General features: G+C 37.2%; 1 protein-coding gene across 1 annotated transcript; it reads left to right on the forward strand.

Moving 5' to 3' along the window:
- The first annotated feature begins 1,499 nt into the window (after positions 1-1,499).
- On the forward strand, positions 1,500-27,443 carry LOC135696031 (E3 ubiquitin-protein ligase RMND5A). Its single transcript, XM_089112376.1, has 9 exons — positions 1,500-1,688; positions 20,649-20,794; positions 21,088-21,222; positions 21,571-21,671; positions 22,079-22,236; positions 23,383-23,548; positions 25,465-25,567; positions 25,876-26,030; positions 26,595-27,443. Exons 1-9 carry the CDS (start codon positions 1,556-1,558, stop codon positions 26,656-26,658), a joined length of 1,161 nt encoding a protein of 386 aa, XP_088968502.1. The 5' UTR covers positions 1,500-1,555; the 3' UTR covers positions 26,659-27,443.
- Positions 27,444-27,951: the final 508 nt, after the last annotated feature.

Raw genomic sequence — 27,951 nt, forward strand, 5'->3', positions numbered from 1 at the left:
ATACCACCTTCCAACGTTTATATGGAAAAAATTCATCCCACTTCAGTGAGATCCCACCTCCCATGCAGTGGGATCTCACTTAGCCGGACTAGCTTATTTTCCATATAAACGAAAGACGAATAACACAAAGGATTCTATTGAAAAGTGGGATCTCACCTCTTAGCTCACAGGCTGGAAGGTGGGATGATTTTCTCCATATAAATAGGCCCTAAATGCGAGAGAAACCGCGCAAAGCCCAGAGCTTGAAGCCTCAATTAGATCATAGTGAAAGTAAGTACATTCGCAATATTCCGATTCGTTCCTGCATAAGATGCATCTCCAGCAAATGGCAGGGTAACTGGAGACCTTTGCCATGTTGTTACTCGGTTTACGTCACGGTTAAGGTCATTGGCAACGGTTTGTACTTCTTCAGTTTTTGCACATAATAATTAATCATCATCAAACAGTTTCATTGTTAAATATAAAGCTACTTTTATATTATTGCGTATATGTTACTTACTTTTATAATATATATATAATGGAATTTTTAGAGGAGGACTCAGCCATTCCTTGTAAGTGCTTGATAAAGAACATATTTTCGAAGAACATAAAATTGCTACTTCAAAAAACATTTAACTAACAATGTGCATTTAGCAGACGTGATTGCCTAACAAACGTATCTTTTTGAAGTAAGGGCACGAGTTCTGTTTTTCTAGAATTATTACGACGGTTTTGACTGGAAATATAAAGTTCCAATTATTTTATATAGTACCTATTGCAACGAAACGAGATAGTTGAAAAGAAGTTGAAAAATACCTCGTATTATCATCTTTTTCGTATTTTCTGATTCTTCTTGTTGACAAATTTCCCAAAGGAAGATTCAACAACATGCAAAACTAGAGAAAAGATACAAGTCAATTTTTTTTCAAATTCAGTCACTTGATGCAAACACTCTTAACGTGAAGGGAAGTGGAACATCAATTTTTTTATTAGAAGCTGAAGAGTCAAAGTTTTAGATGAAAGGTTGCTTGCTTTCTCCAGAAACTAAAGAATTGCCTAAGAAAAAGTATCCCAGAAGATGTGTCTTTTTGTCGGAAAAGATACGTTTTTCTAAGTGCTCTGTCGTAAGAAACATTTTCCCTTTAGACAGAAAAAGGACCCCTATTGTCAGAAGAAATTTCTTTTACAGAGAAGGTATCCCTTTCTGAGAACCTTATTTGACATCTAATTCGGACTGGAGACCCAAATTTTAGTCTACATCTAAGTTTTTCTAATGTGAAACAGATTTTATGGCGAAATTAAGTTTAAAGTTTTTAGGGGATTTGACCGTGATTTGAGATTGAGAGTGAAAGTCTCATTTGGAGTGACTCTTTTGCTATGTACGTTGTAGAATTTATCTCTGCTGAATCTTCAAGCTTCTCATTTCTATGAAATTCAAAATACAATACAAAAGCTAAATGTTGTTTACGGACTAAAAGGACCGTGGTGAGATAAATCCAATTCAATAAATGCTAGGTATTGTGGAACAGTGTTTTGGAGTGACGTAGAGGGCCTGGGAGTGAAAGCCCAAGTCAAAATGGACGCCTGCAACTCAGTTGAGCGTGAGCTCGATAAATTATTAGGACGGTTTGATCAGTTTAGGGGTAACTTAGAGAAATTAGATGATCTGATAAAACACATCCAGTCTACAAAGAATGGTTTGGATGGAGGTTTGTATGTTTTTACTTTGAATTTCTTGTTTTAATCAAACCGAACAGTTCGTTTTCAAACAAGCACTATGACTATGTTTAAAAACGCTTCAGCTTCTGTTTAATTAATTTCCCAGACAATCCTAAGTACAATGCTCTACTACTTTATGCTTAACAACACCACTTACTAAAAGTGAGACCCGCAAAATTGGAAAATGATTCAAAATTTACTCCATGATTGTAATATCATTTATTAATTGAGCGATGTTGGGCCGGAGCCGTCGCTCTCATGCAAATGGTACCCCTCATGTCAAATATGTACCTGACGTGTCGAATTTTCAAACGCGAAAAAAAATATAAAGATACCAATAAAACCAACAGATGATGATATTCATGTATTCGGCAACTCTTCTTTATCCGTTTTAACTTAATATCGGGGTTATTGCCGATCGTTTTCTGTCAATATTCAGTAAAGTAAACCAACCACTATAGGCCCGGTGAACACAAAACAAAGCTCCCACGACTAAGTGTCGAGTCTTGTTCAGAAAGGCAGGGGATTCCCTGTGTATCAGCAATGATTGCTGGGGGGTACGGTCAAAAATTAATCGAATTCATCTTCAAACACGTAATTCGAAGAAACGAAAACACTCAATGAAACGACATGTGCTACAAAGAATACAAAGTATCATCAAATACGTGTGTAATAAGATTGGTACCACAAAATAAATCAGAATCTAGCTTTTTTCGCTCCGCCACCAAGAGACGGTAGAGACTTAGTCTCTGGAAGGGTCGGCTCCGTGTACCCCTCCTGTCGAATTTTGGAAAACTTGCCAAAATGCGCCGCTTCTCAAGTTTAGATGAAATCTAATATCAAATAAGTGTGTAATAAGATTGGTACCACATTATCTTGATCAAAATAAATCAGAATCTAGCTTTTTTCGCTCCGCCACCAAGAGACGGTAGAGACTTGGTCTCTGGAAGGGTCGGCTCCGTGTACCCCTCCTGTCGAATTTTGGAAAACTTGCCAAAATGCGCCGCTTCTCAAGTTTAGATGAAATCTAATATCAAATAAGTGTGTAATAAGATTGGTACCACATTATCTTGATCAAAATAAATCAGAATCTAGCTTTTTTCGCTCCGCCACCAAGAGACGGTAGAGACTTAGTCTCTGGAAGGGTCGGCTCCGTGTACCCCTCCTGTCGAATTTTGGAAAACTTGCCAAAATGCGCCGCTTCTCAAGTTTAGATGAAATCTAATATCAAATAAGTGTGTAATAAGATTGGTACCACATTATCTTGATCAAAATAAATCAGAATCTAGCTTTTTTCGCTCCGCCACCAAGAGACGGTAGAGACTTGGTCTCTGGAAGGGTCGGCTCCGTGTACCCCTCCTGTCGAATTTTGGAAAACTTGCCAAAATGCGCCGCTTCTCAAGTTTAGATGAAATCTAATATCAAATAAGTGTGTAATAAGATTGGTACCACATTATCTTGATCAAAATAAATCAGAATCTAGCTTTTTTCGCTCCGCCACCAAGAGACGGTAGAGACTTAGTCTCTGGAAGGGTCGGCTCCGTGTACCCCTCCTGTCGAATTTTGGAAAACTTGCCAAAATGCGCCGCTTCTCAAGTTTAGATGAAATCTAATATCAAATAAGTGTGTAATAAGATTGGTACCACATTATCTTGATCAAAATAAATCAGAATCTAGCTTTTTTCGCTCCGCCACCAAGAGACGGTAGAGACTTAGTCTCTGGAAGGGTCGGCTCCGTGTACCCCTCCTGTCGAATTTTGGAAAACTTGCCAAAATGCGCCGCTTCTCAAGTTTAGATGAAATCTAATATCAAATAAGTGTGTAATAAGATTGGTACCACATTATCTTGATCAAAATAAATCAGAATCTAGCTTTTTTCGCTCCGCCACCAAGAGACGGTAGAGACTTAGTCTCTGGAAGGGTCGGCTCCGTGTACCCCTCCTGTCGAATTTTGGAAAACTTGCCAAAATGCGCCGCTTCTCAAGTTTAGATGAAATCTAATATCAAATAAGTGTGTTATCGGAATTATAAGCAGGTTATAGGCAGAAAGATTGATTTTCCCAATGTTCTAATGTTTTGTTAGCATACAGGAATTTCAGCGACTACTAAAGACCACTTACACGTATGTCGAAAACGTTATTTACAGTAAGAATTTTGCAGTATCTTTAATCAAGAGTCATTAAGATTGGGTATAAATTATACATAATAATCCTAATTAAGCTTAGAATATCTGATTCATAGTCGCATTTATAAATACTTGTAACGATAGAAGCGTTTGTATACGGGCTATTGATATAAGCCAGCTTATTTCTTAGGGACATCAAATGTTTCTACTGGGTAAGATAATCTGAGATTCGATATACATTGTTTAGTTCAAATCTATGCGCGCTAATGTGCAACGGAAACAGGCCTCTGTGCGTCTTGACATTCTAGTAACGAAGGTTTGTAGGACGTGTACATTTTACGCTTGATATAGATTTAAACTAACTTTCATCCGCCTATCTAGAAGAAAAATCGGTTCTTCTTTTCAAAAATTGCTATCACTTGATTGAGAGCTTTCATCTAAGGAGCGTAACTGAACCTTGGCAAGAAGTTCTTTGAATAAAGCCTTTTTTTTTATTTTTCCTTCCCTTTTCTTCTTAATCCCACCCTTGACTCCCCTGCGGATCTTCATTTTACCGCGAGACCGTTCTTGTAAGGACAAATTGTCATTTTCGTCGCTATCATGCACTGTGATTATTTTTGGACCATGCTTGCATTTCTTGCAAAGCCACGGCGAAGAATTAATATCTGACTCACAATCATTGTGATACCAGGCTTTGCATTTTTCACAGCATATCATTTTCGTCTTCAAGTCAGGTAAGTTGCAATGACAATACAGAACTGGTTTTATGACAAACTTCGTACCAGAGGGTTCCCGGGGCGAGCCTGCAAACTGTACCCCTTCGAAACTATTTCTGTTTAGCGCTTTGAAGAGTTCCTGTCTTAAAGTTTTGTAGTTGTAATAGATTACCTGTGGGTCAAGTTTCCTGCAAAGACTGAGTGCATAAAATATAGCAGCTATTCCGCTGTCTGCATTTTTTAATGATGACGTGGTATCTGCAACGTGAATTTCGAAGCTATCTTTCTTTGGATGTCTAAGTCTTGCAGCATAACCCTCTACAGAAATATCGTATTTACATTCTCTTTTGTTTTTGGACAAATGATTTCTTACAAGACTGTCATACAATAAAATAGTTCTAGACGACAAGACATTTGACAGGGTACCCCATTCAATGCATCCATCCCCTAAATCATTGAAGGGAATAATTTGGACGAAACTTCTGCCGCTGCCCCACATATTATTAAGATTACAAATGGGGTTCAATCCCTCTAGACTAGGAAACTGATGGCGCAAGATATCCATTGCAGCATTAATGACAGAGCAAGTCAGGGGTAAACCCGATTCAATTTCATTTAGATTAATTTCACATTCGTCAACTTTTGCACTATTAGCCCCTGGTTCTTCAATATTATTGATACTTGGGGAGGTATCAAACGAGCGAATATTCGCTGCCGAATCTAGAACCACGTTATGACTATCAATAACTTTACCGCAGTCAAGGTCATCATCAGATAATACAATAGTATTGTCAAAATCAAGGGGTTCCTCGACGTCTAATGGGAAAAGATCATCAATAGGCCCCTCTGTATCTTCAGGCTCGATATCACTTGTTATAGAGATATTGATATTTTGCGGACACCTATTTTTTAGCTGGTTTTCAAAACTTTTGTTTGGAGATGAAGAAAGATTCCGGCGTATGCCGTCCTGGACAAATCCGTTGACAAATTCTTCATAGTCGGGTTTTGTTATTGGTCTGCCTTAGAAAATGAAACTTCGTCAAAGCATGGGATTGGATCTATAGATGTTATCCCAACGAAGGATCTGTCAACGGATTCTTCTGAGCTATGATCGTTATCAAATTGGTCCTCTTCTCTCGAATGGGCAAGAATTGCACGACCAAATTTGTCGTATTTAGCAACAAGTCTTGTTCTTTTTTCCATTTCAGAAATAACTTGCCGGTTCCTGGCTTCGTTTGTCAAATCAATGATTGAACGGAACATAAATATATGATTAGATGGAGACATTTTATTGAGAAAGTATCTGTTTAGGTTGAATGAGCCGTGAATTTGTTCTGCAACTTGACTATTAATTTGACCACAGAGCTCATTAATACAAGCTATTCTTCGCAGTGCCTCAACTTCATTAGAGCTGTTTCTCTCATGAAGTCGGTCAAAAAGGGCCAAATGGTGCGCACTACCGGTGATTGGATGACAGTTAGCATCTGCATCATTTCCTTGCTTTGCTGATGAATTAATCCAAGGAAAGGATAGCTGCAGGGCTCCTTCATTCGCCATTTGAACGTTCTCCTCAGTAGCCTCTGCAGCACGGCCTTCGTTTGGTGAAAAGAAACCGTCAAAATTTCTGTTGCCAAATGCAGCAACAATGTGGGCCATGTCATTTATAAATATATTTGGCCTGTGTTTCAGTCCGCGCAAAATATCTATATAGTCTCTTGGACTTTCAGAGCGAAGCAAGAATTTGAGTGCGTAAATTATTCCGTGACGACATGCTACTGTCAACCAACCACCAGAAAATCCAAACATTTTCCGAAAAATTTTGTTAAATTTAACGTTGTTCTTACCAAGACCGGTCTTGATGCGATTTATAATATCGAGTTTCGTTCCTTTTGAGGACACACCTAATTTTCTTGCAAGCAATCTTACGTCCTTGGATGAGCTCTCAAACAGTGTTTCCAGCAATCGCTCTTCGGACATCTCTCTACATTCCACCTCAACATTTTCATCATCCCTATGAACTTTAAGGTGCTCGGAATTATAAATTACATTTGCTATCCTACTCTGTTTACCTATAAAAGGTGCCCAATATGACAGATTCGGACCCACTTTTAGAGACTCTAGTTTTCTTGAACGATACCCCCTGCTCATCATCTCCATTGCAACGTCATCCCAAAATTTTTGTGAATCGACTTCATCCGAACCATCTTCATTAAAATCATTTTCTGTAGGAGGGGTATACTTAAATGCAACTTTACGATTAACATCGGCGATCAAGATATGGGGGTAAAAACCACATATCACGCAGTTAAACTCGTAACTACGTTCGCTAAGGCATTCAAAATGCAAATAGGAATTCAAAATGAGGTTGCTATCAATCTTGGTCTTCAATACAGCCTCTGCCACAGCACATATTTTGCCTATGGCTAAGTGATTTTTTAGACATTCACGCAGAAGATTGCAAAAGTCTAACTCAATCAGAAAAACATCATCAAAATTATGGATACCATCATTGTATTCCTGGTACCTATAAAACATGCTACAGGTGTCGCATTTAACAAAGAATGTCTCAATCGATTCTAAGTAGCCAGACAAGGTCAGTATCCTGGCATTTCTAGTTATTCTTATTGGTTCACCAAGTTTTCCAAGACATAAATGGCATGCTGACTCTACTGGCTTAAGTGATCTCGGCAGATCTTTCCGGGGAAGATGTACCAAGTCGGTTGGTAAAGGGAAGGGAATTAATTTATTTTCACTTGCGTATTCCATCATTCTTTTAAGCACATCTTCTGAATCTGGTGGATAAAGAACACTTGGGGGCTTTTGTTCTGTCATACTACTGCCTACCTCTTCAACTTCAACTGCCTGTACCGGTTTAGGAATTTCTTCGTCCAACTCTCTTAGTTCGTTTCGCTCATGCAAATACCATAAGGCAACAGCTTTGTGAACGCAAAAGTATTTTGGGTTTTTGCACTTACAGTTTAGACGACCAGATAGACTGTTGTAAGAAACTATACATCGAGAGCGTATCGGTATGTGCATATACTTGCTGTTATAGACCGACAAATGAATATGATTTTGGTCCTTCCAAGCAACTACTAATGGATGGTTATAAAAATCACAACCGTGTTTTAACTCAATGCATGTGTTAACTGTTTCCTCGGACAAAATTCTATACTTTCCACTGGAGGCCAATTCAAATAGCTTGCCTTCATTCAATGTAAACGGTTTTGGATAGAATGCATTATTAACTAGCAGCAAATGACTGCATTCCCTTCCGTTCATGCCTGACCGCGCAGCAGTCGCCATCTCTTCTCGACACCTCTCATCTTCACAATCGATTAACCCACTTCTAAGTAATTTTTGTACATGTAAAGGATAACCCACACCCCCATGTGATGACTTTTTAACCATGTACAAGCCTTCGTGTTTATCACAACAAACTGCAGTGTATGTATATTCTTGGTTATGCCACCTTTTATAATGGCGATTCATATTCTTTTTGGTAACCTTTCTTTTGCAAATATCACATTCTACGCGCTCAATGTTTAGTTGTCTTCTAGAAACAACGGTTTTCTCTTCTAACACCTGTTTGTCCTTTTTAGATGATAGTTTCTTCAAACCAAAATCATCTTTTTTAAGGGGAAGAATTTTTTTTGAAGATCGAAAATGTTTTTCTAAATGACTTTGAAATCTGCATTTCCTCTCTATAGTTGCAGAACATTCTGTGCAGTGATAATGCATTTTGCCTGCCTTAGCTTTTGGTTGGTTTCTATCTAGTTTTTTGCAAGGAAGGATGGTCTTATCACCATATGTGACAATGCGAGACTCATTCAAATGCACGTGACACACATGACGGTTTATTAGGGACTGGAAATCAAATTTCGTTGAATTGGGACATAAAATGCAATGGAGATGATGTACAGTATCGTTGCACCTTCGTAATCCACCCTCAGTGCAAGTTACAGAAAATGCCGATGGATCTAGACTGTCATTTTTTGTAAGAATGGAGGGCAGGCTTCGGGTACGTGTAGAACATTTACTCTCCTCAAATGCTTCACTTATTTCGTCAAGCTCCATATTTTGATTTAGTTCACAATTATCTGAGCAAGACGACTCTAATAATAATTCTAATGATTCAGACGTTTGTGATTTATCTTCCGACTCTTCGACAGAGCCTATACTTACATCTCGCTCACTATCTGCACGGTTAAATGAAGCAGGTTGTTTTGCCTTTTCATCCCTAATTTCTGTCTTGTTTGAAAATACCTGATCATCGCTGATTACATTTCCTACAGAGCAAATTTTTAAATCAATTTTGTTTCCCATGATCCACGTAATAAGGACGGCTCGTAAATAGTCGTTATAATACGAGATGTTTTTTAAGTAGCGGAACCCAACACATTTAGTTTCGGTAGCCGACGCAGCTTTAAGAGACATGAATTTTTCGTCGTCTAAAGCCGCAAGACACATAATTATAATAGTTGAAACCCCACAACTATTGCCATCTTTTTGCAAGGGGAAATATGACCAGCACTTACGAGAGCATTTGTGGCCATTAATTGGGTCAGATGATGCATTTACTGCGTGCATGGATTTAACGGAGATCGGGGTGTCATCAATTAACCCAACCCTTCTCAAACATTTCTCAAGTAAAGAGGGCAGATCATCTGGAATGTCCCAAGCGAGAGAATCCCCGTAATATAAAATCCTACTTTCTATGTAGTAGACACAGACGGTAAAATGGCATCCAGCAGGATTCATTTTACCGCCGTATCTTTCTCCGCCAATAAACGTTTTACCAAACCGTTGTCCAACGTTCAAGCAGCAAATTATCTTCTCGAGGCTTTTTAAGCGAGTATCTCGCCTGAAAGTTCTTGCAAAAGCTTCGGGGTCGCTCAAAATTACGTCATTAAAGTAGATACAATGGGTATCATCAGAAGACCTATTCAGTAACCCGATGTAGTGGTTCAAAATATCACTTGAAAGCCAACGGTTCCCTACAAGAAATTTCAGGCTAGACACTGGGAGATGAAGGGAATCGATGACGTGATCATCGGACGACTCGCAAATACAATCAATAAACCTTTTAATCACCCCTACATCAAGATCTTCCGAGCCTACTGGACGCCTAGAGAGGAACGTTGCCTTCCGCAGCCATGCCTTCTCCTCCAGCACCTCCTGTAACCTCTTGCGGCCTTCAACACATTTCTTTCTCTAAGTAAAACAAAAAGGAGCAACATTTCTTTAAGTCGAAGAATTTGCTGGATAAAATCTGCTTTGAACCGAAAAATTAACTATGTGAATAGTAAAGATATCGCTTAAGTAAATGGCCAAAAATGCTTGCTGCTTAGTTTGAAACGTAAATATACCAACCTGGATTCAAACATTTCAAATGAACATGAATTTGGTCATACCTTTTTTCCATCGACGGATGCCAATCGACCACCCCCAGACGCAGCATCTACTCTTTCTGCATCTTAAAGTTAAAAATTTGACAATTTAATAATGTAACTGTTAGCTAAAGTAAACTGTTAGCTTAAATACAATATCGATGAGGGAGAAGTATTAACTTGTGATATGTTACGTTTTTGCGTCATGGAGCCACAATTGGAGACTGTACATACCTCCGCAAGATATCTCGCCCAAAGGAGAATCGCTGTTTTCCTTCGATAAAAAATAAATTTATCAACATATAAAACTATATGTATAGAAATTGTTGGATAACAGAGGTTTATGCGGGAGATTTTTTTTCAATGCGATGAACAACGAATTAATTTCAAGGATGTTTAATAACAAAATAAACATTCAGTCGGATTTCAGGTATAAAGGTCCGTCACTCTTGAACATTTACATGCAACTTTCAGCCGTATCAAGGAAAGAAAATTCGATAAGGAAAAGTGTAAAATAATGGATTTCGAAAAGAGTGGACCTTACCTTAAATATCAGATGCTTAAAGACATCGAAAGTACAATTCGTGGTACTATTCGAAAGCAACTTGCAGTACAAATTGACGATGAGCATGAAATACAAAATAATGCATGACCCTGCAGCCCCTTTCAATTTGGTAACTGCTAAAACAACATTTGTTTGTAAGAATTGGCATGCATATTGAAAATTGAAACTTTTCACACATGCTAGGCATGGCCGAGTTTGTTCGCAATAGTTTCTACACGACCGAAAATTCGTTTGCAAACATTTTCATTCATATGCATGGTGATGTTACAACAAATGTATGATTGTGTAGACGGGCATCAAGACCCTTTATTTGACTACAACTCCTAGAATTCTTCTCACCTGTTTCCTGTCTGTCCCTGCTTTTCCGTTTTCTCTCTCTCTGCGCAACTGCCAAATGGGAGTATACGTTTACATAACATTTTTATACTCGTGTTTTTATCGTTTACTGTATAGTTGTCCAGAATTTAATTTTCGGAAATAGATTATGGAAAGGGGGAAAAGGCGAAAATAGGAACCAGTATCTGCCTAGAATGCTAATAACCTGACTGACAGATTTGTACATAAGCTTCGCGTCTACAACGAAAGTCTAACATTAAAAAACAAACTACACACTGTAATTTTTTCAAAACGGTAAGTAGATCAATTAAAAAGTTTACTTACGGTATCGGTATTGAAGCCCTTCTTTGGTAGCAAAAACCTGTTCTGCTTGCCGCTCAGACCTTCCGGCCACTTCGAGGCGGGGGCACGCCATCCTGTACCTTTAAAGTCTTCTCCTTTAGGGACCCATTCCTTTGATGCACTGCCACACCGCAACGCGAGATAATTACAATCTTTAGCTAAAACCTGTGTACTCATTGTCGTTCCTCAAGCAGAAGGAAGGGAAAATGCACTAGCACTGAAGTTTAAGGAGGAACTTTATTGCTAATTGCGCAAGACCAGATATGAGCAATGGGATATCGTCACCAATTTAAGAATAAAAAGACACCTATCAAGAACACACCCGAAAAAGTAGACTTAACAAATAACCTAGCAACCAAAGTAAATATCACTATCAAAGATATCAGCCTGCGCTGCATAGATCAAAATCTAAATTACGCAACTATAATTACCTGTACAAATCGACCAAAGCATCGTATATTCGAAGACATTTAGGTATAGAAATTTTTACGCAACAACAATTTACAATCAGGAAATTGTGAAAATGAATCGCGAATTATTTTGATCAAGATAATGTGGTACCAATCTTATTACACGCGTATTTGACATTAAATTTCATCTAAACTTCAGAAACGGCGCATTTTGGCAAGTTTTCCAAAATTCGACAGGAGGGGTACACGGAGCCGACCCTTCCAGAGACTAAGTCTCTACCGTCTCTTGGTGGCGGAGCGAAAAAAGCTAGATTCTGATTTATTTTGATCAAGATAATGTGGTACCAATCTTATTACACACTTATTTGATATTAGATTTCATCTAAACTTGAGAAGCGGCGCATTTTGGCAAGTTTTCCAAAATTCGACAGGAGGGGTACACGGAGCCGACCCTTCCAGAGACTAAGTCTCTACCGTCTCTTGGTGGCGGAGCGAAAAAAGCTAGATTCTGATTTATTTTGATCAAGATAATGTGGTACCAATCTTATTACACACTTATTTGATATTAGATTTCATCTAAACTTGAGAAGCGGCGCATTTTGGCAAGTTTTCCAAAATTCGACAGGAGGGGTACACGGAGCCGACCCTTCCAGAGACTAAGTCTCTACCGTCTCTTGGTGGCGGAGCGAAAAAAGCTAGATTCTGATTTATTTTGATCAAGATAATGTGTTACCAATCTTATTACACACTTATTTGATATTAGATTTCATCTAAACTTGAGAAGCGGCGCATTTTGGCAAGTTTTCCAAAATTCGACAGGAGGGGTACACGGAGCCGACCCTTCCAGAGACCAAGTCTCTACCGTCTCTTGGTGGCGGAGCGAAAAAAGCTAGATTCTGATTTATTTTGATCAAGATAATGTGGTACCAATCTTATTACACACTTATTTGATATTAGATTTCATCTAAACTTGAGAAGCGGCGCATTTTGGCAAGTTTTCCAAAATTCGACAGGAGGGGTACACGGAGCCGACCCTTCCAGAGACTAAGTCTCTACCGTCTCTTGGTGGCGGAGCGAAAAAAGCTAGATTCTGATTTATTTTGATCAAGATAATGTGGTACCAATCTTATTACACACTTATTTGATATTAGATTTCATCTAAACTTGAGAAGCGGCGCATTTTGGCAAGTTTTCCAAAATTCGACAGGAGGGGTACACGGAGCCGACCCTTCCAGAGACTAAGTCTCTACCGTCTCTTGGTGGCGGAGCGAAAAAAGCTAGATTCTGATTTATTTTGATCAAGATAATGTGGTACCAATCTTATTACACACTTATTTGATATTAGATTTCATCTAAACTTGAGAAGCGGCGCATTTTGGCAAGTTTTCCAAAATTCGACAGGAGGGGTACACGGAGCCGACCCTTCCAGAGACTAAGTCTCTACCGTCTCTTGGTGGCGGAGCGAAAAAAGCTAGATTCTGATTTATTTTGATCAAGATAATGTGTTACCAATCTTATTACACACTTATTTGATATTAGATTTCATCTAAACTTGAGAAGCGGCGCATTTTGGCAAGTTTTCCAAAATTCGACAGGAGGGGTACACGGAGCCGACCCTTCCAGAGACCAAGTCTCTACCGTCTCTTGGTGGCGGAGCGAAAAAAGCTAGATTCTGATTTATTTTGATCAAGATAATGTGGTACCAATCTTATTACACACTTATTTGATATTAGATTTCATCTAAACTTGAGAAGCGGCGCATTTTGGCAAGTTTTCCAAAATTCGACAGGAGGGGTACACGGAGCCGACCCTTCCAGAGACTAAGTCTCTACCGTCTCTTGGTGGCGGAGCGAAAAAAGCTAGATTCTGATTTATTTTGATCAAGATAATGTGTTACCAATCTTATTACACACTTATTTGATATTAGATTTCATCTAAACTTGAGAAGCGGCGCATTTTGGCAAGTTTTCCAAAATTCGACAGGAGGGGTACACGGAGCCGACCCTTCCAGAGACCAAGTCTCTACCGTCTCTTGGTGGCGGAGCGAAAAAAGCTAGATTCTGATTTATTTTGATCAAGATAATGTGTTACCAATCTTATTACACACTTATTTGATATTAGATTTCATCTAAACTTGAGAAGCGGCGCATTTTGGCAAGTTTTCCAAAATTCGACAGGAGGGGTACACGGAGCCGACCCTTCCAGAGACTAAGTCTCTACCGTCTCTTGGTGGCGGAGCGAAAAAAGCTAGATTCTGATTTATTTTGTGGTACCAATCTTATTACACACGTATTTGATGATACTTTGTATTCTTTGTAGCACATGTCGTTTCATTGAGTGTTTTCGTTTCTTCGAATTACGTGTTTGAAGATGAATTCGATTAATTTTTGACCGTACCCCCCAGCAATCATTGCTGATACACAGGGAATCCCCTGCCTTTCTGAACAAGACTCGACACTTAGTCGTGGGAGCTTTGTTTTGTGTTCACCGGGCCTATAGTGGTTGGTTTACTTTACTGAATATTGACAGAAAACGATCGGCAATAACCCCGATATTAAGTTAAAACGGATAAAGAAGAGTTGCCGAATACATGAATATCATCATCTGTTGGTTTTATTGGTATCTTTATATTTTTTTTCGCGTTTGAAAATTCGACACGTCAGGTACATATTTGACATGAGGGGTACCATTTGCATGAGAGCGACGGCTCCGGCCCACTATGGCTGTATTAATTTCATTCTAAATCAGATATGTGTTAGAAACAAGACAGTTAATTTAAACTACAAACAAACAAGCTGACAAAGGTCCCATTCTGTCATCTCAAGTTAATTAAATAGACAATATCTGTCTCAAAATCCTGGCTGTTCCTCAGGCACGTAAATAATAGGGGGGCGTGGGGGGCGTAACGCCCCCCCAAAGTTTGGAAAATCCAGTTACAGTTGGAAAACGTAACGGTTGACTTCGAATTTTTTTCTTAAGACCAAACTTGTGAATTTTATATTTTAAGAAGTTTTTTTATTTTAAATATAAAAATTCTAAACATTAAAATTCACAGGCTGATGCTGACCCATCCAATCGTTTTCTATTGTGAATCCCGTCTCCACTGGATCCAAATTGCACACTTGCCCCGTTTTCTTTTTCTTTCTTTCTGACGGGAGTTGAATCAAATTACGAACAGGCAAGGTGAACTTACGGATAAGAAACTTGAAACTTACAGTTTGGAATAATAATACCCGCATTGATCAGAAAATATTAGAGTGGGAATTTTTTTAGAAACTACGAGTAGTTAATTCAATAAAAGATTAAGAATCTTTCAGTACTAAAAATTCTCAACGCTTCTTATAAAAAACGAGTTTATGCTAAACTCCCCTGTTATTTGTTAATGTCCTTGAGTCCTTATCATAAATTCCTATGACAAAACTGCTGTGGAGCAAGAACACATTGCAAAAACTGCAGTAGAAGTATTTGATCAAAGAAGAGTATTTCATCTTTCGAATCAGGCATATGCACAAGTTTGTTCTCAAATCATCATTTCAATTGTAAAGAATGAAAAGGCATTTGGCCCTCTGAAAAGTTTAAAGGCCCAAATTCTTGGTGCTTCTATATCGTGAAAAAATGTATTTTAGATAAAATTGATCAATTGATCTGAAAGAATACTACTAATCATTAAGTATATCTAATACTGGTTTTGCTTAAATGTTGCTTTACTTCTTACAGTATGTTTAATGTTTGTTTCATGTTAATCAAAATTTAGAGATTTAGGCTTTTATGCTTTAGGCTAATTATTGAGTAAAGATTTGGTAATTATAAAGAAAATAGAACTATGGTTTTCGGGCTATTTACAAATATCAATTTGGTAGGTACAACAGATCTACTGGTCGAATGAAAAATTTATCACTTAAAGTTGGAATTTTCATACTTCCACGCCCCCCCAAAATTAGCAACTTGTTTTCGTCCCTGCTGTTCCTAGCAGTGCTGTCTTTTGTATCACTTGTAACTTTACATCAATTCTGATCTTTTCCATGTGCTCTTCAAAACAATCTGATATACATCCTAATGCCCCAATCACAACAGGGATGACTGTCACCTTCTTCATATTCCACAGATTTCCGATTTGCTCCTTTAATGGTTGATACTTCTCAATTTTTTCTTGTTCTTCACCTTTTACCCTATTATCACCAGGAATGGCAACATCGATTATCTTCACATGTTTTTTTTCTTGTCAACAACAACAATGTCCGGCCTTCTTGCTTCAACAACTCTATCACATTGAATCATAAAATCCAACAGTATCTTAAATTGTGATTCTCTAAAACTCCTTCCAGTTTCTGTTCATACCATCTTGTGGCTCTTTCAAATCCGCACTTTTCGGCTAACAACCAATGAATATACCTTGCCATATTGTCATGTCGTCTTTTATATTCTGTTTGTGCCAGTTATAGCACATTCACTCACCAGATGACTAACTGTTTCTCCCTTGTCACCGCACATCTACATAAAGGTGTATCACTTGTTTTATCAATGTAGTGCTTGGTATAATTAGTGCGCAGTGCCTGCTCCTGTTCACTCCACACTAATGCTTCAGTGCACCCTTTCAGATCTCCCTTCCTTAAAGGAGAACTGACGCACAAAAATATCTTTGGCTTATTCGATGCAAAATTTGTTGCTGACTTCAAATCTAGAAAAAGTTTTCTTCTTAGATTCGCCGTTTTTCTGATATTTGCACTTTTATCCGTCAATTACATCACAGCCAGGACTCGGGAATTTCCCGAAGCGGAAACAAGATTATCACCAAATGTTAAAATTCTTGGTTGACGTCACAAGTGACATGTTAACAATGCCGTTGTAAAGGCTTTCACCGCAACAGTGAAAGTACAAATGAAGTTTTGTGTTTTATTGAAAATAGTCCGCAGTGAAAAGGCAAAAAATTGTCAGGCATTTCATTAATAAGTATAAAGAAGCTAGAAAATCCTAGCAACATGTCTGCTAGGACGCTGATGTCCACATAAAATTTATTTTTATGCCATGATATCTTCGAACCAGCATGCCTCGAAACATTGAAAGAACCTCTAAGCTTGTGAAAAAAGGAGTCGACTTTGTTTGAAAACTGATACCATTTCTTCAAAGTTTTTATTTTTACAATTACAAATAAAATCGCAACATGGGGGTGGGGCTGGGGGGGTTGAACCAATAGCCAAAAGACAAACGAAATATGGTGAAGACAGCAGTAAAAGCGATCCTGCAACCTGCTTTGGGTGCAGATATATGAATTCAAGAGGAAATCTTGGTTGATGGGAGCTGCGAGTGTGACTAAATAATAATTTCACTGAACTTGTTTATTGTATTTAAACAGAGGTTGAGATACTAGGCATCCCCCGCCCAAGTCAAAATTGCTTGCAAAAGAAGATAATGTGCCAGTTGATATTCCTATGACAGCTAAACAGCATTTTCTTCGACTAAGAAATCAAGTTCTTTGACTAAGAGCCTATTTCGTAAATGACTAAGAGCCTACATCGTTTCTCCAAGTGCCTTTTTGCCTCATTTTTATGTTCATTTGGTGCTACTGCCTCCTCAGTATCCATTGTCCCAAGGTCTCTCACTTTTGACATAAGATTGCCTCTAGCATGCTTAACATACCAAGCCAGGTTGTTTGTCTCATTTTAAATACAATTTTCAAAACTTATCAGCCCCCTACCACCCTTTTTCCTGCTAACTTAAATTCTTGCTACATCGCTTCTAGGATGAAGTTCTTTATTCATTGTCATTAATTTCCTGGTTCTTCTGTCCATACTTTCTAGCTCGTCTTTTCTCCATTTAATTATTCCTGCCCCATAACTCATCAGGGAGATTGCCCAGGTATTTGTTGCTTTAATCTTATTCCTTCCATTGAGGTTCGACTGCATGACAAGTCTAACCCTTCTGAAATATTCTATTTGAAATATTTTAATCATCTCCTCTTCTTTTATTCTATCTAGCTCTGTTATTCCCAGATACTTATACCCTTATTCACCAACCTCCTTAATCTTTTCCCCATTGACAAGTTGAATCCCTGCACTTCCTGTTAATTTTCCCCTTCTTAAGGTCACAACACCACACTTTTTTATCCCAAATTCCATTCCTATATCTTGACTAATAAGGTTGACAGTATATGTTAGACTGTCAATTTCATTCTCGTTTTTTGGAACAACTTCAAGTTGTCCATGAACAACAGGTGATTGATCTTAACACCATCCAATGTATATCCCATTTTGACTTTTCTGAGGACTTCGGTAAGGGGTATCATGCAAATGACGAATAACAGTGGTGATAGGCTGTCTCCTTGGAATATTCCTCTGCAAATATTTACAAACCCACATGATGTCAGTTGTATTTTCCAGTTGGTCATCAATCTTTCTATAAAGTTAACAACATTATTATTATTGTCCCTAATGTCCATCACAGATAAATATCTCTGGAATATTCTGATATGTTATTCTTTGAAAGCGGGCGACAACAAGCCACCAAGGGTCTCAAAGTTTCTTTTTGTGACCTCTAAAGAGATAAAACTTTTCGCAAATTCATAGCTGAGCCAAGCAGTGCTGTCTTCTGAATAATATCTATTGCAATCTTTACTCCCAATTTTTCAATATGCCTTTAAATTGCAATTAAAAAAGTTCATCATATTAAGAGTGGATGTCTATTAAGAGTGGATGTCCTGATGTCTTCCATAACTTTTTTACAAAATTAGAACATGGAAAAGCATACAGATATATAATGATATACACTTGTGGATACCAAAAGTTAGAATGAAAAGCTTTATAGGAACACTTTATAGACTAAACTTGTCGTAATTGTATTAAAGACTCATTGCTAACGATGAGCCTTTGCGAGGGTGGCAAATTATCCAGGCAACAATCCAAACAGTGGCAGTAAACTTCTGCGGATTAACCATAATTGATTTCAGACTGTCTGAAAATGCATTATGGGATGCTTGCGTAGCGCAATGGCTCATTGTTAGCAATGAGTCTTTAAGGTTACGGTAAACGTTTTTGACAGTTTAGATAAACAAAGCCATACATGGGATACATGGATGTACCATGTGATTGTAACTATTTATTATAAATGAGGCCTGCGACCACAGCTGCAAACAAGGATAATCGACTTAACAGGTCAAGAGATTTTCAGACCTCAACCCAAAACTTTGATAAAGAAATTATGGAAACCTCTGTTTGCATCGGTTTTTTCCGTTTTTGAAATTCCTGCTAGTTTCAAACATTGTATCATTGTGTGCCTTGAAAGTTCGGCTACTAAAATGTTAAAAAAAAACGAAAAATTGACGTTTTCATCCAGAAAACGTTTGCCATACGTAACCTTGAGGTGGATTTATTACAAGATAAGGATCTTGATAATTCTTAATGCTTTTAAAATAATTGTTAGTTACTTCATCTTTAAGTACTATGATTTTTTTAATTTTAGACAGGGCTTCCTTTGATGACAGTGTATCTTATAGCTGATTCGATTATGGTTTGATTGGTTGTTTTGTTTTTTACCAAACAGTGGCTGTTAACCTCTCACCTAGTTGAAGGTGCCCTGAAACATTTGTTGCATCCAGCTCTTAAATTTACAGGTGTAAGAAGTTCTTGATGATCAAAAGAACACCTTGAGTGTCCTTTCTTTGCACCTTCAACTAGGTGAGAGGTTAGCAGCTGCTGATTGATGAAAGAACAACACAATCAATCAAGCTCATATTTCTTCTTCTTGTGTTACTACCCATCCACACCTAGATATCAATTTTCTGCTTACTTTTGATCACTTCCAATGTTAATACTCTGCAGATTATGCTATTCTTCTGCTATTTCATGCAATCTTCAAATTTTCGGTTCCAAAAAACTTAATTGGTTATCAAAATGTTCTGTTTTTTCTTGAGAGTTCTACTTATATGTGTCTATTTGTGTACATTAAATATATCAAAACTGGGGAATCAAGCATTAGTTGACTTCTCAAAGCTCAGCTGTGGTTTGTTGTATGCAGTGCTTTAAAAGCATTTCTTTGTGTCATTCCAAGTTAAGTTATTATTAAATTTATAGGTTATTATTCAACTTTGGCAGATATAATAGTAAAGTTGTTTTGATAAACAGGTATTTTCAGTTTTATGAGTTTTCAGCTCGTATAAAAGATTAGGTTTTTTGTTGTTGTTTTGTCTTTGAAAATAATCCTGCTAGAGATTCCCACCATACTTTTTTATATATTATTAACTCAGCTGCAAATGATTTTATATATTTTTCCTTTTAAACTTTGGAAGTTATGTTTGCAATGAAATTGTTGTAACATATACTTTTTTAAATTTTCTTTGTCAAATAAAGAATCCAATAGTTCAGGAGAGTTTTGTATTTATGTAAATGAAATGCCCTTCTTTCCATCTAACAGCCTTGTGTTAAATTGCTGTAAATGCTCTGACAGTGAGTGCTACACCCATGTGTATGAAGCTTAATGAACTTTTAAAGTAAATTGTTGCACACTGTGAATCGTCAAAATATGTTAACCTGTAGATTATTCTTGTTAATCAAATCAAAGTTAGGATCATATCTGTTTAGTATTCAATCATTTTTCCGTCCTATTAGTTTATTTTGCAGAAGAACCCTAAAAATATATTGAACCAAGAAACAAGCAATAGAAAAGGTTTTGAAAATACAGGTCATCAGAAAATTTTGGTTGGGAGGATGATAAATTCATGTAAAAAAAGGCAGTACCAATGTAAAACGGGTTTTAGATTAATTCATATATAAAAAGGAAATGATGAAAAGAAAAGTGAGATTTGCTGGCCATTATATGAGAGGAATTTCTTGGCTTGTTCTTAAGGGTATGATATAGGGGAAGCAAAAGCAAAAAAAAGAAAGAAGCATTTGGTAAGCCCATAAGTTGCCTGAAGATAGTTTTAGATGGCATGATTATAACCAACTCTTTATGGAAGACAGTGACTGATGATGAATGAGTTGTGAATCACTATCATATTTGCTTTTACGTATCTTGTGTATTGCGAATTGTGACTTAAAATAGATTGTCTCATAGACTTCAGTTGCATTTCAGCTCCACCCGGCACACAGTTGAGCCCTCTCCAGGCACATATAATTTCTGCATGTGGCAAAAAAATTAAGGATGCAACTCAAAAAATTGCAACAGAACACAAAGAGATCCACAGCAGTGTTTCAAAAGTTGGAAAAGCAATTGACAGGGTAAAATGTTTTCTGTTTTTTCGTCTGATAATATTTTCACAATATGAATCCCATATCAATAATATTACTATCAGCAGGATATTGAATCTTTCCTGGGCATAAAGGCAAACTTTGAGTATCTGCTAGCTCTTCAGCTTGAAAACAAATTGACTTCTAGTTAGTTGTTACAGGTTTAATTATAACAAATCGTCATTGTCGTTTGGACTTTGTTATACAACCTTATGTTTTTTTTCTTTTTTAACTTCTAAAATGTATGTTGATGAATTAAAACAAAATGTTTTTTCTTATCTTAGAACTTCGTATCTGATTTTACTGGCACAACACAAGAAGGAATATTTTCAGGGAATGAAGCAGTTTTACTAAATGAAGCAATAAGTGAGCATTTATTACGGCAAGGCCATGTTGATGTGGCTGACATGTTGATACAGGTAAGATTGCACAGTGATGCAGACTGCATGTGCAAAGTCCTCTTTTACAATTTATGGGCTACTATGCTTTTTGAATGCCAAAAATTTGTTGTTCTTTTTTACTTCTGCGGAGAGTGAATAATACTCGATTCAAGATCAGATTATTTATTCTTTTTCTCTCATCGTGACTTTAGACTTAAGATAGTATGTTGTTATTAGTACCCAATTGCTGTAACTCATTGCATTGGCACTTGGAGAGGGTTTTTACACAGAAATGAGTGACATCAGTTTAAACATTTTTAACATCCATTGCCACATTATCTGTAGGATTTATTCCTTAGTTTCTAACATCTTATTATTTTACATCAGGAAGCCAATCTGACACTTGATGAAAAGCAAAAAGAACCTTTTTTGGAACTTAACCGGATTTTAGAAGAATGCAAAAATCATAACGTGGAACCTGCACTCAGGTATAAAAGGCCACTTATAATCATAAAGTCCTGTCATTGGTAACGACTATTAGTTCGTGATTTCTATAAAGGAGTGATAATTTGAAAATTTCGGTTAAAGCCGTGGTCAAAATTATTTAGACACCTACAAAAGATTTCTCTCCCTCTAAATTTTCCCCTCCCTTTTGCAATATTATCAAATATTTGATAGCTGTCTGAAAAATCTTGAAAGCAACTCTCTTCTGATAAAATAGTTAAGCCTACCATTTTTATTTTTATTCCATGCCTTTGGCCTAGCTACATATGTGAGAAAAGAGCGAAAGTGACTGAAAATGATAAACGAGACAAGAGACAAACGTGTATTAGGTCTTTTATTTCTCCATATTTTGCAAGGTACCCCGTGTAAATTTGTTCTTTTTCCATCAAAGGTGGGTTCAACTGAAAAGGGATGAGCTCCAATCAAAAAACAGCTCTCTTGAATTTAAGTTGCATAGACTGAAATTTATAGATTTGGTGAAAGAGGGACAGTGGAGAGAGGCTCTGGAATATTCGAAAAATTTTTCACGATTTACTACTCAAATAAAAGGTATCTGTGTTTAATGTCTTTGTATAGCTTAGTATAGGCAAGATTTTGTGCTTTTGTTTTTTCCATGTAAAATAGCAGCATTTTTGGTTATAGCAGCATTGCATTACGTTGTTGCAAAGCTTTTAATGGTTTACATAAATACTGCAGTTGTACACAGCATGGAAGATTTATAGATTTACCAATAAATGTTTACAGATACATGTTTACAGTAAACAGGGCAAAAAAGTATTATGATTTTGAAATCATTAGCTGACTTTTAACATGAATTTACCAAAGTATTAGAGGTCCTTAGGGATGAGACACGCTTCGTTTCAAGCTGTCCGTTACATCATATTCCTGCTTTAGATTTTACCCAGGCATAATAATAATCAGCCCATTTAAAAGATTTGAAGATAACGCAAAAAAGCGAGAACATAGCTTCCTTACGTGCGTTTACGTTACGTGCGTTTACGTTACGTGCGTTTACGTTACTTGGTGCGTTTCGTCCTCAGTGCAAAAAGGCTTGGATAATTGCTAAGCGTAAGCTGAAATTTATATCCAGATGCAGATCGAAAGATAGCGAGAGGAAGAATGGCTCATTTGATTGGCGCCTTGTTTATGACCAGGGATCTAAAAATTGGCGGACGGGTGTACATTCGTACCTAAAATATAGTACCTAAAATATAGTGCCTGAAAATATAGTACCTGAAAATATAGTACAGGTTTGACTTCGTACGGTAGAACCACCAACAACAAAAAACGACAATACAATCTAAGGATAGCCCGGCATCTCGTGAGCTGTCATAACCATGACAACTCGCAAGAACTTGTGAGCTGTCATAACCATGTCACCCCTAAAAAGATCCGGAAGATTTTAGCATCATGGAAAACCAAAACCCCTATGCCAGGACCCCTATGATTTGATGCGGACATTTTAGAGCCATCTCACACCTTTAGAACCAGTGATCTAGAACTATATCAGAAAATAGGCGCAACAGAAGGAAAAAGAGGAATCTAGCCAAAAGATAGCCAGGAAGCAAAGAGGAAAGGAAAATGAATAGTAAACAAAACTTGAGAAGAAGCAAGGCTGAGCCAATCTATTCTGATATTTTTCAGTCATTCATGCTTCATTGAGTAGAAACCTTTTATCCTTTTAATTTCTTTCAGAAATTCAGCGACTAATGGGCTGCTTTGCTTTCATGAGGATTGGATTGGAGAATTCTCCATACTCGGATTTGCTGGATCCGGTAAATTGGCTAGAAATCAATGACATTCTTGCCCGAGATGCATGCACACTTCTTGGTCTCTCCATCAGCAGTCCTCTTGAAGTCAGGTAATAAAGCGTTCTCCTTTTTCGATATAAAATCAAGTCGATGATTGTAGAAGTTAATGCCTTTTAGTTGATGGTTTAACACAAAGTCGTAGTGGCAATGAAAAGAAACAGTCGAGGTAACTATATTGATGCAAGGTGGTTGAATTGAGTTATCGGCAAAGCGACTTCTGTTTGACTTCTTAAACATCATTGTAAAGTCCTTGCTTTAGTGCTTCCATCTACTATTTACTATCTATTTATTTTCCACTTCAAATTCTTAATCATAAATAGTTTTTTGTTTTATTAAAGGGATATTAGATAGAAATTGTAAATATAATAGTTTAAGTTATTTTTGCACCATTTAAAACTAAATAGATGCTTTAGTGCATTAAAGGAATTCTGAGTTTGGGGGACGAAAAGCCTAGAGTGTTGTATGCACTTTGGGTTTCGAACTGGTTTAGAAAAGGAAAACTTATTCAGAAGAAGAAATTATAGAACTTTACTTTACTAATAGAATCTGATCAGTGTTTGTAAATTCAGTGTTTTAACCGTCATAAAGGTATGTCTAAAATTTATTTTTCATCATTCTGAAGACACGGCCATTTAATATTTTTACTAAACCAGTAAGACACGGCCATTTAATATTTTTACTAAACCAGTAAGACACGGCCATTAATATTTTTACTAAACCAGTACGTCTTTCAAAAACACAGTGACTCATTCTCCTTACACATCTAGTAGGACGTACCTTAACCAATTCAGGTGCATTGTTGTACCTATTTTTTTAAAAGATGTCATGCATCTAACTGAAAATTGGCAAAAAACCAGACGGCATCACATGACCATGGATTTTGAAAATAATGACTTTAATGACTGCAGGCTCTTACCCTTGATTAAGCTCTAGTAGATGACAAACCCACTTTTTTCTCTAGTTGATGCCAAACGCACTTTGGCTATAGTTGATGCCAAACGCACTTTGGCTATAGTTGATGCCAAATGCACTTTGGCTATAGTTGATGCCAAACGCACTTTGGCTATAGTTGATGCCAGATGCACTTTGGCTATAGTTGATGCCAAATGCTTTTCCTGCGCATTAATTCCAAGGGAAATAAGCACTTTGAAGTAGTTTAATTAGGGGTGTTTTTTACTGGTCTCGGATCAATGTTGGGGTCTTGAAAATAGTTCGTCGTCTTTTAAAAATATCTATCGATGAATAACATCTATATATTATTTTCATTTCTTGTCGTAATGTAGCCAGTTGTCAATAGAAAACTTTTTTTAGAATAAAACCCATTCTGTCAGGTACAGGTGCGTGCACAATGTTTCAAATAATTTGAGACGAAACGTTTGCCAGATGTGGTAGACACATGTCCCTATGAAAGACATTCCAAAGTGTTTCCTTTTATAGTTAAATTTGAAAAAACAACGCCGAAAAAGCTGAAAGAAAAGATTGTTCTGCAAGGAGCAGTGTAATCGAGTAAAACTAAACATACACAAATTTATTAAAATCAGTATAGCATTTCCAGTTGCTTTTTGTCACTGGAAATTGTTTTTGTCATATTTGGTCCGTGGAAGCAAAATTGAAGTGTAGTTAATGGAACCTGTCGAAATCATGAAATTGCTCATTTGGGAGTATTGACTGATTGTTTTCTAAGAGATATCAAACTGATCATAAATAGCTATTTCGAAAGAAACGATTATTTTTGCGGAATAAAGAATCAACCCCTTTATCTGAAGACACCCTCGCCTGTATTTGAACCGTGACGAAACATCAAGTAATAAGATGTATTATTTTATATATGATTATGGCTATTTTTTCAAGTCCTCCTATTCGGTGCAGGATCTTGAAAAAGCCTTGAATTCTTTGTGCTGCCCATCTTCAAATGCCTCTTTATATGTATGATTTTAAAAATCCTAACTTGACTTCTTCTGCGCAGCGTCACCACCGGCTGTATTGCTCTTCCTACCCTCCTTCAAATAAAGCAAGTAATGAGACAGCGACAGTGCACTGGAGTGTGGAGTTCCAAGGAGGAATTACCGGTATTTTCATTTTTTGTATCAAGACAATTTTTTTTCTTTTGTTTTGCAACCATTAACCAACAATGCGCCTCAAGCCTACGGAATGCACGCCATGAAGTGTAACCATTTTCACTGTTACCCCTAAGTATAAAGAGCTTTACCATTTTTCTGATTAGAGGCAGGGTGCCTTCTTAACAGATTGCCTGTTTCAAGGGCTCTTTTCATAGAATGGAGCCTTATTAATAATACAAACGAGCAACCTTTCCATTTTGATGAGCTGATGCAATTATTTGTTGGCAAAAGCAATGTCTTGATTTGTTTTATTCTAGGTTGAAATTGAACTGGAGAATGACTATCGTTTCCATTCAATATTCGCTTGCCCGATATTACGTCAGCAATGCGGCCGTACCAACCCTCCAATGAGACTGGTTTGTGGCCATGCAATCTCTAAAGACGCCCTCAATAAACTGGTAACCGGAAACAAGTAAGTTGTAATCTTCTTCTTAGCTGCTTCGTATATAGTAGTTTATCCCTGCAAAAGTATGTTTCAGATTGATGTGCTCATTCTGCAGCTAATAATTTTTTGCTCTGTCAAAATCACCGTCTCTTTAATGATTTTTCCTTATATATGTCTGCTAGTTAATGTTGTGTAGAATGTTTCCATTCCGGCGAGGAAATGACCTATTTTGTACGCCCCTGTGGGATTTTTGTATACCGCTGATCGGTCGTTGTTACCTTCCCGCTATGCAGCATGACTATATAGCCGATAGAACATATACTCATAAAACATACATTTCGTGAAGACTGCATCTTCCATGGACAATTTCAGGCCGGTCTGTATCCAAGAATTTTATTTTGCATCCCAGAGGGAAATTTATCGTGTGTGGAGGGTTTGAAGGAGTGACAAATTGACGTAGCTAAGGTATCTGTGAGTTTAGGATTTTATCTTTTGATGTAAACATAGAATCAATCAGCTAAATTAGATTGTTTATTGAAAACAGCTTTGTTTCTTGTGTAATGATTCCATTAGATCGTTTTTTGCTTCAAGGTTGAAGTGTCCTTACTGCCCAATGGAGATGGACCCAAAACAGGCACAACAGATCAGGTTTTGATTGGCCAAGACGTTCTTTGGCTCGAATGGGTTAAAGTGGTGCAAATATTGCGAACCAGGTCAGTTGGCGTTGTGTTGAGAAGATCATGATTTCCCGAAAGTTCAGTTGGACTGTAGCAAATTTTGTGCTTTGCAGGACACGTTAGAAGGGCTGAACCATACCGTTAAATCTCACTATTTCCTGTCCAGGGTTTAATGAGTTCTTTTAAATTTACTGTTATCAAGAAAAGTAGACAGTAACCTTTTGCCGAGCAATCGAGAGAAGGCTATGAACGAAACCTAAGCTACTTCATAGAATCATCTTGATATGGATACAACCTAGTAATTCTATTTCACCAAAGAGTAGCAGCAGGTATCTATTTGAGTCTGCTGCAGGGCAGGGAAGGTACTTTTTTAAATACCAGACAGTATGACCGTTGATAACGCTCAGCAAATCCCATAGTTCTTGAAGCAACCTAAAGCTTTTACTGTAACTGCTGAAGCGTTCTTTTTAGGCTTTTCAAGGTGGATTGGCTTTTCTAACTCTCTATCGCTTCTTTTAACGAAATCAGATTGTTTTCTTAACATACTCTTCATTTTGGATACGATATTGCGAATAGGATATTCATACCTCTTATCTCACTTTTCATAACATGTCTCGTTTGACTGTTGAATCGCAACTGGCATCTCTTATATGATGGATTGACGGTGCTAATTTTAGGTTTTGAATTTGATTTGGTGTATTTAGGTTTTAATGTAGAAAAGTGTTTCTATTTAAAGTGAACAAAAATTGAAATTCTGCATTTACATTTGCGTATTCTACTTCAATTGAAAGCTATTTGATGAAAATTTTGATAAGAAAAAGGGTCTTTTTTATATTTTGTAACAAACTGTAAATTTTCTTTCATTTGATCAAACGAACCCTGAATGAAAATTATGGGAGGTTTATATGACAGTACGGAAGTAGAATTTTTTGCATTCTATTCAATTTCAATTCCAAATATGAACTCACAGACACTTAGTACGATCAAACCACGACCATTCTTGAAACTATTCAGAAAGGCAGCCTGCTTTGACTCGGCGGACAGGCTATTCCATACTTTTGCACCTCTATAAGAGAAACTTTTCATCGGTAGCCTCAGGCCGGTCACCGTATCCCGAAGGCTGTATAATGACCAGGACGAATTTCAGGTGAAAAGGTCGCACAGGTATTGCATAGGCGGCAACCCCCTCACTTTTTTTGCAAAAAAGTGTTTTTAAGAGAATAGAAGAAAAAATAGTGCGATAAATCCCTTTACAGTATTGCTTTATTTCA

The sequence above is a fragment of the Rhopilema esculentum genome, chromosome 14 (assembly GCF_057945365.1).
Source record: "Rhopilema esculentum isolate cy_ngs chromosome 14, ASM5794536v1, whole genome shotgun sequence".
Taxonomy (NCBI): domain Eukaryota; kingdom Metazoa; phylum Cnidaria; class Scyphozoa; order Rhizostomeae; family Rhizostomatidae; genus Rhopilema; species Rhopilema esculentum.